This window comes from Cottoperca gobio, chromosome 19 (assembly GCF_900634415.1).
Source record: "Cottoperca gobio chromosome 19, fCotGob3.1, whole genome shotgun sequence".
NCBI lineage: Eukaryota > Metazoa > Chordata > Actinopteri > Perciformes > Bovichtidae > Cottoperca > Cottoperca gobio.
This window is the reverse complement of record NC_041373.1, coordinates 11,208,262-11,221,981: the sequence shown is the minus strand read 5'-3', so window position 1 is coordinate 11,221,981 and position 13,720 is coordinate 11,208,262. Positions and strand designations below refer to the sequence as shown.

The 13,720-nt window shown below is 39.1% G+C and overlaps 3 protein-coding genes across 5 annotated transcripts; 2 read left to right on the top strand and 1 right to left on the bottom strand.

Moving 5' to 3' along the window:
- The first annotated feature begins 1 nt into the window (after window position 1).
- Window positions 2-2,897, top strand: anapc16 (anaphase promoting complex subunit 16). Of its 3 annotated transcripts, none has more exons than XM_029456148.1 (4): window positions 2-153; window positions 452-605; window positions 2,121-2,195; window positions 2,278-2,387. In XM_029456148.1, the coding sequence occupies exons 2-4, from the start codon at window positions 464-466 to the stop codon at window positions 2,385-2,387; spliced, it is 327 nt and encodes a 108-aa protein (XP_029312008.1). In that variant the 5' UTR covers window positions 2-153; window positions 452-463. The 3 variants fall into 3 exon arrangements, with proteins under 3 accessions (XP_029312008.1, XP_029312010.1, XP_029312009.1); XM_029456150.1 differs by lacking the exon at window positions 2-153 and adding an exon at window positions 204-358; XM_029456149.1 differs by lacking the exon at window positions 2-153 and having other exon boundaries at window positions 464-605; window positions 2,278-2,897.
- A 1,264-nt stretch (window positions 2,898-4,161) lies between these two features.
- On the top strand, window positions 4,162-6,017 carry ddit4 (DNA-damage-inducible transcript 4). The gene is made up of 3 exons (XM_029457125.1): window positions 4,162-4,306; window positions 4,549-4,772; window positions 4,880-6,017. The coding sequence occupies exons 2-3, from the start codon at window positions 4,589-4,591 to the stop codon at window positions 5,377-5,379; spliced, it is 684 nt and encodes a 227-aa protein (XP_029312985.1). The 5' UTR covers window positions 4,162-4,306; window positions 4,549-4,588; the 3' UTR covers window positions 5,380-6,017.
- A 1,160-nt stretch (window positions 6,018-7,177) lies between these two features.
- dnajb12b (DnaJ heat shock protein family (Hsp40) member B12b) lies at window positions 7,178-13,121 on the bottom strand. Its single transcript, XM_029457216.1, has 9 exons — window positions 12,914-13,121; window positions 10,716-10,893; window positions 10,450-10,595; window positions 10,131-10,304; window positions 9,950-10,020; window positions 9,674-9,783; window positions 7,832-8,004; window positions 7,527-7,668; window positions 7,178-7,434 (listed from the first exon to the last, which is right to left on the bottom strand). Exons 1-8 carry the CDS (start codon window positions 13,044-13,046, stop codon window positions 7,547-7,549), a joined length of 1,107 nt encoding a protein of 368 aa, XP_029313076.1. The 5' UTR covers window positions 13,047-13,121; the 3' UTR covers window positions 7,178-7,434; window positions 7,527-7,546.
- Window positions 13,122-13,720: the final 599 nt, after the last annotated feature.

The following is a 13,720-nucleotide window of genomic DNA, read 5'->3' as shown; positions in this document are numbered from 1 at the left end:
GCCCATCCCTATGACTTTCAAATCAGTTGCAAAAATGTCGTCGCTTCAAACGTAAAATTGCTGTCTTTGTCGTAAACTAGTGACAAGACAGCTAAACAAACAACAGCACCACGAAATCAAAGTCGATATACATTTATAACTGGGACATTGACGGTACGTTATATTGTTTATAAAAAGGTTAGTTATTGCAATGTTGTGTCTAGTAGTAACATTAATGGTGAATATCGGTGGACAACGTCGGGCCACCAGAATAGTTAGCTTACTTGCTAACCACCTATCATAGCAGTAATAACTTGCTATCAGATTGTACCAAAACATTTAGGGAAGCAACCCTACCAACTTAAACTGTATTCGGCTGGTATGTCTATGTTTTATAACAATAACGCTAGTCTTCTAGCTAGGCGGTGACAACTGTAATGTTACAACATATTTTCTTTGTGTGTTTTTAAAGTTGTCTAAGGGAATGGCAGCATCTTCTTCGTCCTCCTCTGCGGGAGGTGTCAGCGGCAGCTCGGTAACTGGCTCCGGATTCAGTGCTTCAGAGCTCATCCCTCCAAGGAAAGTCCTGTACACATATCCTAAAGGTGCAGGTGAAATGATGGAAGGTAAGATGAAACACACAGCTCAAAGCATCTGTCTTCAGCTATTTACATTACAGTTCATTTAGCTGACGCTTTTGTCCAAAGCGATGTACAAAAAGTGCAAACAATCATGAAGATACAACTCCGAACAGCAAGAATCTTGTAAGTACAATAGCTTCAAATAGGTACAATCGTTTAAGTGAACACTGTCTTCAAATAAGCCAGTTTGAAGTGCAACATACAGAAAGAAAGGAAGCTATCTCTCCCAACAAGACAGGGAATCATTTAAGTCTCAAGTTTTATTTGTCATATGCAAGTTAACACAGGGTCAACAGTACAATGAAATGTGTGCGAGAGAGACAGCATGTCAGCACAGCAAAATCAAATTTTATATATATATATATATATATATATATATATATATATATGAAATATTTTAAAATAAGTACTATATACAATTGAGTTAAACAATAATATTGTAATATAACAAAAACAAACGTATGTACATATATGAAGAGAAAAAATATAAGATGTAAAATATATTTATATTTATTTAATGAGACTATTGAACACACTGTAGCCTATGTTAGTTTTCTTATGGGTCATTTACATTGAGAAAGCAAATAAGTTAGTCCCAGGAAGTTTGTGCTCCTCATGCAAACATTGTACTTACTGAGATGTCAGTCTTGTGCATTTAAATGTACATTCAGGTCTCGAGAGCTAAACGACTGTTTTCTGAATGATTGCATACAAGCCAAACTCTGAAAAAGTCTGTTCTGAGGACATTTCCCGATTCCAAGAAGCCTCTTCTATCCAGCTGGAACAACACAATTAGAATACATGAAAAAAATCAAATCCGTGGGCTGCACAGCAGAGATCTTTTAACCCATTTCCCCAAGTTGTTCAAGCCAACAAAGATCTCTTTGCTTCGCTTGTACAATGCATCACCACAATAAAAAACAGTCACAACTTTGAGAACTAATAACTTAGTTATTATGTGCAGCAGACAGAATATATTCAGCCTTTGAGGAAGCTGGAAATGTCAAAACGACCTGCCAGGTTTTTTAAGGTTTGGTTTGTATATAACTTTTAGAAAGACAGATGCTTCATACTTTACTATCATAAAGTCATGTCACAAAGCTTGTGTCTTCTTTCTTTTAACTGAATTCCTATATAGTATTTCAAAAATATTGATTGTCAACATGTGTCTGAATTAAGCATTGGTTAACTCTTTAATATCTCACAATTTTCTGCTTTACTGAAGCAACTGACATGATTTGTGTATTGGAGAAGAAAGGCCATCTGGCTCCATATTTGTGCTTTGTTGCCTGTACTGAGTACTGCAAGGTTAAAAACAGCTAATAAAGTGATGAATAGGACTCCAGTAATGGTGAAGGTCTCAAGCTTTTCCTCTTTGTTTATATCAAAACTCTTAAGGTTTGTAATTGCACAACATTTGACTTGAATTTCTCTTTCTTGAGAAGCTTGCAGCTCTATTTTGACACCAGTATTAACTTATTTTGTGTGTTTTCTTTTTAGATGGCTCCGACAGATTTTTATGCGAGTCTGTATTCAGCTACCAAGTTGCCTCGACACTTAAACAGGTGAAACACGGTAAGTCAGTTGCTCTATTTATGCAAATTGTGTTTGTTTTGGTTGATCCATGAAAACCCTGTACAATTGTGTGTTTGTCCAGATCAACAAGTGTCTCGAATGGAAAAACTTGCAAGCTTGGTGGAGGAGCTGGAAGCAGATGAGTGGCGGTACAAACCAATTGAACAGTTACTGGGATTCACACCGTCTTAAGTAAAGAGACCAAGATGCCTTTGGTTAATAAATCAGCCAAATAGAAGGAGATGGTTTACTTCAGATCATAAATGATATCTTTCTTTATGGTTGTATTCTATATCATAAGTTTGAGATAATATCTGGAGTTACTGAATGTGAGATGTATTATTTAACTTTAACTTTGACAATTGTATGAGCATTTTTATATTATATGTTACCCAACATACTATAATAAACACTGTTAACAAAAATATCCTTGTTATATACTAATAACTAAAGAATTTGAAAAGTTGTTATGGACTTTAAAACTAGAGTAGGCTAATAAAGGTGTTTTGCTAGTCCAATCTGCTCTTAGCCTTGGTGTTAAGAGATAATATCTTTCCCTTGAAGTGAGGCATTGTGTTTCCACATGGCTGCACTGTAACTCAGAAATCTGAAAACCTGCTGCCTGTTCTTCTCATCGTTGCTTGCTCCAACAGCACATCGAGCAAAACAAAGAGAGCTTGTAAATAAAGTCATACTTGGACATTCCTGTGTTTGTTTGCTTAGTGTTGTATAATTTGTTCCTAACTCTCTTCCCTGAGTTAATTACTGATAAGTAAGGCAGGCAATCTTTTTGCTCTTGTTTTATGTTTATGTTGAAAAATGTACAGTTTTTATGTTGCTTAAATGAGCTAAAGTCTCGCTGTTACTGTGTCGTTTCACCGCTGCAATGACAGCGAGGAAACGGACTGGCCTTGGTGTTTTGCTCAGTGAGTGAATGTTTTTAAACAAATGAGGGGTGGGATGAACAGAATGTACTGTTCTTGTCTAAGGACGGCCCTGGATTTTATAAGACACACCTACAGCTGCACCCTCCTTAGAGTTCAAAAGTTTGTTTTACACTTTCTAGAAATGTACTTTGCTGGTTGTTTTCTGGCAGTTACATGAGCTACTGAAGCCTGTATCTTTAGTCCAAGTTCTCCGTATCTGAGAAGGGAACAAACATTTATTTCCCCTGTTGAAACTTTCCAATGATGACTCTTAATTTATAACGTCCCCCTCAGAACATTCTGTGCCTTGTGTGTTTACGTCTTAAGTTCCTCCCTCACTTAGATAGTCCGTCCCACTCAAGGGTAGCAAAACAGCACATATCTGGCTTCTTTCCAGAAAATCACCACAACACATTCTGTGTCATTTATGCTATAGAAATAATGAAATAGTCCTGTGTAAGTTATCTTTCTGGTGAATTCCTATTGCTCTGCATGTTTTCATTGTTGTTCTATTTGAGGGCAAATGTAAGAAGATTCACATCTTTGATTATAAAACACATTTATGAGCATATCATCATGTTCCCAGTGTTGTATTATGCAGCTGATGGTGTGTTGTTTGCACCTTTCTGTGGCAGATAAAAAATTCTGATGTAATGCTTGAGAAAAACAGGTGACGTAATGTGCACTGCAACACTCAACCAGCTGAGCTCAGCCTGCATGGACTTTATTCTATGCTCTCAATAATACACTTGATGCACATAATGCAGAGCCATTTAGTTATGCTTATGAAGGATATTGAACAAAGAAAACACAATAAGATGCCTGCAGGACCAGGCAAGTCCTTGTATATTTCCACAACACTGGGGTCTGCTAGTCATCACCCTAGCCCCCCTTCTTCTCCTCCTGTTTGTCTTTCTTCTCTGCTGGCATGTTACCAGGCAAGATACAGCTCCTATGCTGTGCCTCTCTTTTTGATTGGCTGGCTGGCTGTAAATGGGCGTGGCTTAGCAGCTCCTATATAAACATTGTTGCAGGGACAAACCGCAGAGCTCGGCAGCTGGTCTTTAGATGAGGAAGCGTAGGGCAACAAAGTTACCAGATGGTTGTTTTTGCAGACAATAACCATTCAAAAAATTATCTTTAATATCGACAACGGACTTTAACGGCATCATTGACAAATAAGCTGTAAGTACTATGTTATAATTGCTGATTTTGTTTGCTTGTGAGCTCATTTGAACAGTTTTAACAGCAGCTAGCTACCGTTCAACAAAGCTGTTCTTTCTGTAAACTTGTCATACACTTATTAACAAGCTATATTTAAAACGCCTGTTACTTGTGTGTTTAATTATGAACGAATTCACCTTTCATTACTGTATTTTATTTTGAGTTTGAGTGCTTATATGTTGTCTTTGTCTCCTCATAAACAGCTGACCACAGAAGCAGCTGATACTGTTGAATACTGCAAAGATGCCTGTTCTCTCAGCACCCACTGATATCGGCAGCTCACCCCCTTCTCCAGTGGACAGCAGTCCCAGGAGACTGTCCTGGGGCAAAATGGTGCAAAGATTGGCTGATTTCAGCACATCTGCCAATAACAGCAGTATTGAGTCGGAGTCCAACAATGGCAGCAGGAGTGATCTCTCAGACTCGGGTAAATAACAGCTGCAAATATTTCTTACACTGTTTTTTTAAAAGGTGAAATAGCCTTTTTCTCTTTATTCATAGTTCCAGTTCTAACCCATTGTGTCTCGTCAACAGGGTCAGATGTCTCCAGTGACCTGTCTCCCTCCAATGATGACCTGTTTTATGATCCAATGGAGGAGACCATCCTGAAAGAAGTAGTTGACCTTATTGCAGGAACCCTGAGAGAAGCCAAAGACTCAGACTGCGCCTTAAGATGTGCCAAACTGCTCATCCCTGAGAAACTTCTGGAGCACATCGGACAGGAGCTCCTTCACCTGGCAGCGAGCGAGCCCTGCGGCTTAAGAGGGGCTCTCATAGACCTGTGTGTGGAGCAAGGGACCGTCTGTGAGAGCATGGCACAGTTATCTGTGGACCCCTATCTAGTCCCCACCTTTCAGCTGACTCTGGTGTTGAGGCTGGAGTCTGGTGGGCTGTGGCCTAAGATCCAAGGACTTTTTAGCACAAAGTCTCCTTCCACTCCAGTAGTGAGACACGCTATTAAACTTGGCACTGGTTTCCGAGTGATCAAGAAGAAACTGTACTGCTCTGAAGAACTGCTCATTGAGGAATGTTAAGAAATGTAAGGGACTGTCGATGTTTTGTTTTTAAAACGCCCATTTAAGCTCACAGAAGGGCCTTATTATTACTATAACTACATGTATATGATGCCTTCAGAAGTGTAAAAGGATGGACTTTGTCATGATGTAGCCTATTGTTCCTACTGTAAGGGAGTTTATGGTACCTGGAGCAGGTGTTGCTTTTAAAATGTACAATGTGTAACCATCATGATATGAAGTTTAAAAAAAAAAAAAGGCATTTTGCGAGTATTGAAGTGCGTACCTCAGTTTCTATTGAAACGTACAACGGCAGCTAGCTATGATTATTGTCATTGAAGACCATTGTGTTTTTTCTTTTTCTTTGTATACATGGCAATTCATTATAATGTACACCAAGTGATGAATTGTACGTCAAGCAAATGATTAGGGACCCTAGTGGCTTGAAATCCAGAGCAAAAGCTTACCAGCGCTTGCATTGTGCAGTCTATGTGCAAGCTACGGCTAAGATTTCAAATGTAACTTGACCTTGTGTGTGTGTGTGTGTGTGTGTGTAGCTCTGTCCTGCTTTCAATTTTATTTATTTGACATTCAAATACTCATAACATTGCACTGTTTTTGTACTTTCACGACTGCAAATAAATTATTTTTTTTAACAATTCTCTTTTCTGTCGTCTTGATTGTCAGCTTTAGATCATCCGTTAAGAATTTTAAATCCAGATTCAGGTTTCATATGGACATTTTGGGGAGTTTCCATATGAGGCAAACAATGGAAGTAATCAATTCTATTTAATGTACAACCACATATAGAGCTGCATCTCTGTCCTTTGACACTTCACCAGAATACTAAGATACCTGTTGTAGTGAGGAATAACGTCCTGATATATTTTGATATATATCAGCTGACTGTTTCAAAACTGAAGAAAAAGTTACATTTCTGGCAAGTCAACAATAAAGAGCAGAAAAAACAGACCCCAAAAATAGCTGAGTACATTTGTGGTGAAAGAATGTGACTCTGTAGTTTCGGCCGTGTACAAAAAAAAAAATGTGAACGTGCACAAAGCCATGTTTCCTGTATCCAGTCCCAGCCAGCCGACCGGCAGCCTTTACGTGCTGAATGTGCTGACTGAGCGTTTGTCTCATTTGTGCTTGTTCTGCTCTGAGCGATGAGTCAATACAAACAGGTTTTTAAGCATACATATTTATTTTCATCTGGGAGTAAAAACATGGTGGAAAAGGTGAGCAAAATCTGTATTGTTCTTTAGTCTGATAATAAATAAATACAAAACATAAATAGCATACTATAAACATAAAGGGTGTGACAAAAAAACAGAGACATTACGCTCAAAAACCTGTCAAAGTCCCACTTTGTGGGTAGGCACATCTCTTATTCTCTTGGCTTTAATTGTGAAGTGCCATCAAGTTACAGCGTATAATTATATCCTTAATACAAGTAAAAGAGGCAAAATGTAAAGGGACCTAATTGTTATCTCACACATACACACAGAGGAAGAAGACAAATACCAGGTGTTAAAGTGTCTGACAAACCTTAGACATGAGGCTTCACATTATTCCTGCATAGTTTCAGAATGTGCAATTGAAGTCAAATCAACACATTTGTCAAACTCCTCTCTGCTGATTTGACGGTGTTAAATGAAAGAGGAAGTGGTTTCTAATGAACTGCTACATAAATAACATCCATACTGTACGACTATATCTAACCTCACTACGCTCTGGTTTCATACAACATTCTCGCAAAAACAATAAAGTGACCTCTACCAGCGTCATGGCTCAAAACTGGAGTCTTGGAGATTTTCCAAAACCCCTTTCTTGTCGGGAGAACAAGCTATTTTAAGGTTGTTGTTTTTTTTTCTTCATTTCAAAACATTATATTAATATTAGATTTTAATTTCACAAACTAAAATTCCACAGACATGGCTTTCGAACCAATTTGTGTGGTCGATTTGATGCAGATTGGTGCTGGCTTGCTTGTGTTGCTTGTTGAGTCATCTTCAGTCTCCAGATTGTTAAAGCATCTATTTACAGCCAATAATCTTTCGTGTTAATTCTGGAAACCTAGAGACAAGAGGAAGACACATTAAAATCATTTTGCCGGTATTCACTAGAAAATGTGTTCAGAAAAAGGAAAGGGAATGTAGAGAACTTGCTTTTAATTATGAAAGCAGCATCAACCATGTAATGAAGCTGAGATCTCGGACAGCTTGGCGCAGCTTGGCGTGCGAGCCCTCTGTGCTCTTTGGTACAGATCAGTGTCTCCAAAATAGCGAGCTCTGTAAAGCATGCCTTCCTCTGTAGGAAACAACAGAAACAATTCATGAAAGATATATGAGGAGCAATACAAATATGTCTTTAATCATTTCCCCTGAACTGATAATGGCAGAAACAACAATCAATATTCATGGTTAGATAAAAAAAAATGAATAAACACAATTTGTTTTCTTGGCAAACATACTCTGTTGCTTCTCCTTCCAGCAATTGTTGCGAAGGTTGGAAACAAAATCATCCTCCACCGTCTGCTCCAAGTTCTTTAAATTCAGTCCAGTGTACTCCCTGGAGAACTGATCCCCCACATAATATGGCACCTTCAGGTTCACCGTCAGCCTCTTCTGTGTGTAGCCTGCCGACCTGCGGGAAGATAGGACAAAGTGTGGGAGAGATATCATACGACTGAACGCAGCACACGAGCAAGACGGACTTGGCACCGTCTGCCTCTGTTAACATGACTTATGGCTGATAACGGCTCACAGAAGTGCATCCAAACACACAAAAGGCAGACGACACGGAGAGGGGTCGGACAAACGGAGCCAGCAGTCTTTGCGATCATAGAAGAAGTCTGTGATTGTTTTTGGAATTAGCCAAGGCAGCATCAAAGATGTTCTTTCTAAATCAGAGAAGAAACTGAAAAGTCAATACAGGAAGTCTTAGGAAGCAAATGCCATGAAAGTAAATCTACTTTTGGGCTGGTTAATCTAGAAATCAGTGACATTTCAAACACCATATTTTGCCACTGCCTTGTACAAAAATAGTAAGAAAATATAACAATTATGAAATACACTTGGGTCGAGATTGAGTTTGTTATTTAAAGGCCCTGTCACACATATCCATATGGCAGAAACATATGCTGGCGTATACGAAATATCAATACGTTGATATAAATTAAGGGTGAGTTGTGATCGTTTGAAGGACGCAGACTTTACGCCGAACGCTCCAGACACACGGCCCTGTCACACAGCTCCGTATGGCAGCTTATATGTAAAGTAGCTCAAAATTTGTCAGAGTCCAAATACGTCCAACTTTTCCACAGCGGTGTTGTAGCTTACGTATACATAACGAATACATAATAAATTATTATACATATGTCCAACATTGATAGCTTATCACTTACTTATACAAAACGTATCAGAGCGTCTGGCCAACGGAGCTGGAAAAGTGCCATCTTCAGTGTTTCTCTCCCGTTTTCCGTCTTCTCTCGCTGTATCGCTAACTCGTCTTTCCGTCTGTCACTTGCCTCTCGCGTCTCATCTGTCTGTATTCAGAGTCGCGATGTTTGCCGGTTGGAATGCACAGATTTGATTGGCTGCGTAGCATCACGTGAGATGGCTTAACTCGCATGTAATTGGTCTGTGAGTTTCCTGAACCGCTAAACCAGTGCCGTAAAAAACGAGTGCGGTGATTCTCTAGTTCACTCCTCTCCTTTCCTCCCCTCTGTTTGTGTGTGTAGGTGTGTGCGAAACGTCCGCCCTTCGAGATACAGAGCGGAGCGAATGTGAATGCGCAGAACTCGGACCGCGGTCCGCCTGTTAGTGACCCCTGCTATATACTATATTCAAACCCCAATAAGCTCCCAAAACGCTAGTTACTCCGTCGTCAGGCATAAATTTAACGTACCTCTAACGTATTCACGTACTGTATTTACGTAGGTAGGTATTCACGTAGGTATTCCGTATTCACGTATGTCTAACGTAACATCTGCATAACTTATGAACCACACGTTGAGTACGTCTGAAAATTTTGAACACGCTCAAAGCATTTTTACAGACTCAACAACGCACCCCAGCGTAACACCGCGTGCTCTTAACAAATACTACTTATACCTTACCTTACATCAACGTACACCAGCGTGTTGCCGATATTTTATACACGCCATATTTTTGTATACGTTATGCATTCGTCTGATACATTTTGTATAAGTAAGGGATGCTCTATCAATAGGTCAGACATGCGTATCTGTATACGTCACTTTTCCGATCCGATGACAAATTGGACGTATTTGGACGCAGGCATTCACACTCACGGCCTGAAGCTGAGGCTGTAGGGGGGGCTGTTGACCATGATCTGACTGAGGGCGGACACAATAACCAGGATGATGATGGGCATGACCTGCACGAAGAGAGCGAGGCCTCCCTGCGAAGAAATAAACATTTCAGTGCCAAAACCTCACAGTGGAATCAAACACATTTTTTTATATTTCAGAAAGAGATTATAATATTGTGGAATGCACCTCTCAAAAAGTGACTGTTTAACAATACCGTAACATTATTTGCAGCTCTAATAACAACAGCAAACTCACTTCCCTCTGTCGCTCTCTTCCCTCTCGCCTTTGGTAACGCATCCGTCCATTCGTGTACACGTTAGCATTACCTAGATTAAAGTAGCACACGTAGCACTTCATGAAACGGATAACATTACGAGTGTTGCAACAAAGAAAATCTCAAAAGCTTGGCATGAAAACACAAAGCAGCGGCACTGACTTGACGGGTAACCTCCTCCAAAGAACATGTTAAAGAGGTCTTCAGGTGAAATATCTGGCTCGAAGTTCCCATTCTCTGAGCTGTTGCTTGAAGGATGCTTCCTCTCTTCGCCACATTGATCATACTCTCCTCTTTTGTGAGCATTACTTAGAACAGCATACGCATTCCCAATTGCTGTTGGAAATAAGAAGTCAAATTATGTTTGAGCGTCACAAAGAAGGGCGAAAAGACACAATTATAGCCTCTAGTCAGGCTTTCTGCCTTAAACTTTAGTTTAAAGTCAGAACTTAAAATACGTTTTTTACACGAAGCTGGTCACCTTTAAATGCCTCCGTAGCACCAGGAGCGTGATTCTTGTCTGGATGGAATTTCAAAGCAAGTTTTCTATATGATCTTTTGAGTTCATCCTCCGGGGCGTCTGCCTGGACCCCGAGAATTTCATAGAAGTCTTTACATTGTTTTATCCTGTGTAGAGAAAGACATGATTCCCAGTGTCAGGTGCCGCATCAAGGCTGAAAATATGTCAACCACGTCTTCAGTAACGCCATCGAGTAACTACCAGATGTACAGGATTATCAGCCTTACCTCCTCACAGCCTCTAACTGGTCTGCCGTGTAGGATTTTGGGGCTTCTGACGGCTTTTCTTCAGGTCTGGTGTCCGCGCTGTTGGTCTGCCGCTGTCGAGCCCCCGAGCCCCCACTGAAGTTTGAGTGGCCGCCTTGTCTGGGTGTAAATCCATTCTTAGCTATCAGCTCCAGCAGTACTAGAAGGGACACAATAACAGTGCTGTGAAGATTGAAAGATGCTTCAGACAAACACTCAGCAGAGGAGAGGCTGAAAAGGTCCAGCTGAAGGCTGACACTTGAAATATCCTGCATTATTAGTGGACATATTACGGACACATCAGCAGGAGGCTGTAACACAAGAACCTTAATCACAGAAAGTGTTTGTTGGATGGATTATTAGATTACTAAAGCTACATAAGAGCCTTAATACAATACTGTTAGAGTAGAAAATGTGGTGCCTTTAAGGAATTTCATATTATTATCTAGGTTTTTTTATTATCTATTACAGCTGGAACTAACGATTATTTTCATTAACGATTAATCTGCTGATTACTTTCTAGACTAATCGTTTAGTGTATAAAATGTCCATCACAGTTTCTCAAAGTCCAATGTCACTTGTTTTGTTATCTTAAACTAAAGATATTTAGTTTAATATGATATAAAACAAAGAAATCTCCATATTTGAGAGGCTGAAATAAACATTTTCTGCCATTTTTGCATAAAAATGACTTAAAATCGAAATATTTGCCGATTAATGTTCTGTCGATCAACTAATCGAGTCGCTGACTAATTGTTGCAGCTCTAGTTTTTTTTTATAAGTAATTTTTTGTACAAAAAACAATGCAGTAACCACAATAACACAAAACAATACCATGGGGGGGGTTACAGAATATAACAACGGAGATTCAGTAATAAATAATCTGTTCAAGCTTTATCATCTACTAGGTATTCATTTGGGATTTTATAAGCAATAGGAGCATAATATAATTAAAACTGGAAAGGTCTTCACCCATACTTCATGCCATATTCATAAAAGAAATCTAATATTACACTATTTTAGACCAATTGTCTAAATATCAACATATATTTATGTGACAGTATTTTAAGGATATTTACTGGTGGTGCATTCAGCAGATATTTACAGCTGAGAACTAACGGTAGTGGAGTAAATGATGTATAAACGAGATATAAGAAAGTGCACTGAATGTGTGCATACACCTATACAGTGTATCATTGTTAGTTCATATGTATTAAGTTAATACTGCCTTTTGATGTGACAATATTTTGGGGATAACTGTTGGTATTTTCAGGAGATATTTAGACACAGGAAGTGTGTTAGACATAAATTCATACATGTAATGTGAATAAGACAGAAGAAAGCTCACCTAGAGTCAGAAAAACTCTGAGGGACACTGTACGAATGTATTCCCTCAGACCATAAACCTTATACCGTAAATAAAATCTCCCTTCTAGTCTCATATACAATACTCTCATACACCTACGTGTTATATATCATATTGATAATACACGGCCTGACGATTGATACTCTATCAACTGTACATGGGTTACACAGAATAACTTGCACCATTATCCAAGTTGTTTGTGGATAATGGACCTTTATCTAGGATGCACTTAGGATACACTGTCATTTGTGTGGGATTAGTTGAGAGCTAAAATGTGTGTAACACATTTTATATGATGTAAGGTGTGTGTGTGTGTGTGTGTGTGTGTGTGTGTGTGTGTGTGTGTGTGTGTGTGTGTGTGTGTGTGTGTGTAGTTTTGGTCATGTTTCTCAATGTTATGTATTTTGTTTTGCTATGTATTGTATTTGTGTATTATATTATCTCTTGGTTGCTGGGGAGGGGTCTATGGATATTATGTATGTTTTAACCAATAAACAGGGTCATAACATACAACTGGCTAAAACCTCTCCCAGACTTTCTAGACTTAGCTATCTAATGGAAAAGCAAGTGATAACATATCACACTTAGCACATCTGTATCATGTTGAGCAAGTGTACAAATTCCATACACAATAGCTACAGTGGGCGTTTACAACATAATGACAAAGTAACTAAAGCAGCTAGCTCGTTAGCTATCAAAGGCCCCGGCTACATGCGCTGCAGAGCTCATCCGGGATGCAGGTGATGCTGCAGGTGATGATGCTGCGAACCTCCCCGGCTGAAGTGCCCCTTAAATCGGCCATCTTAAAACTCACCCTTCGCTTTCTCTGTCGGGAATAGTCTCTGCGCCTTCTCCAGGAACCTCTGCGCTTTCTCCGGCTGGTTGTTTGTTAATGCCGCAGTTGCAATGTCAATGCAGCGCTCCGCTTCGTCCCTGTTTACTTCCATTGCAGCAGTAGCAGCGGCAACAGCAGCAGCAGCAGCGGCACCAGCGGGCTAACTGGACCTGAAGTAAATACAGGCGCTTGCTGATGGCGTCATGTGGATGCTAAAAATGTTTTATTTAGCCTATTTTTATTTTATTTTATTGAAGATGATTCATTCACAAACACTAAGACATAGAAACCACAACAGAAATAAACATATCTTAAGGCACATTAGATAATAATGATAACTTAAATTATATACAATAATAATAGGCCTATAATAACGTAAAACTTAGAGAGTAGAACATAAATGTAATAAAACAGAAAAATAAAAAACATTATTATTAATATTATTAATAAAAATAATATTAATAATAATTCTATACTATTCCATAGTTGCTATAGGGGTCATCGTATATTTCAGTTCTTCATAATAAGATTAATAATAAGACTTTGCATGCTTTAAAGTTTTTAAGCACTGAGATGATTATCCACAAGGTCCCTTGTAAAAACAGAAAAAATGGGTTTAATTTTCCTCCATTTGGGTGTGTGGATGAAAGATTTCGCCAGGAGTGTCAGGATACTCAATACTTCACGTTAATGCAAAACACAAAATGTTCTCTTATAAGAGGAGCAAGTAGGCTAATTGGATTTTGGTTGGCAGTCCTGCAAACCCTGTCAGAATGCTGCAGAGAA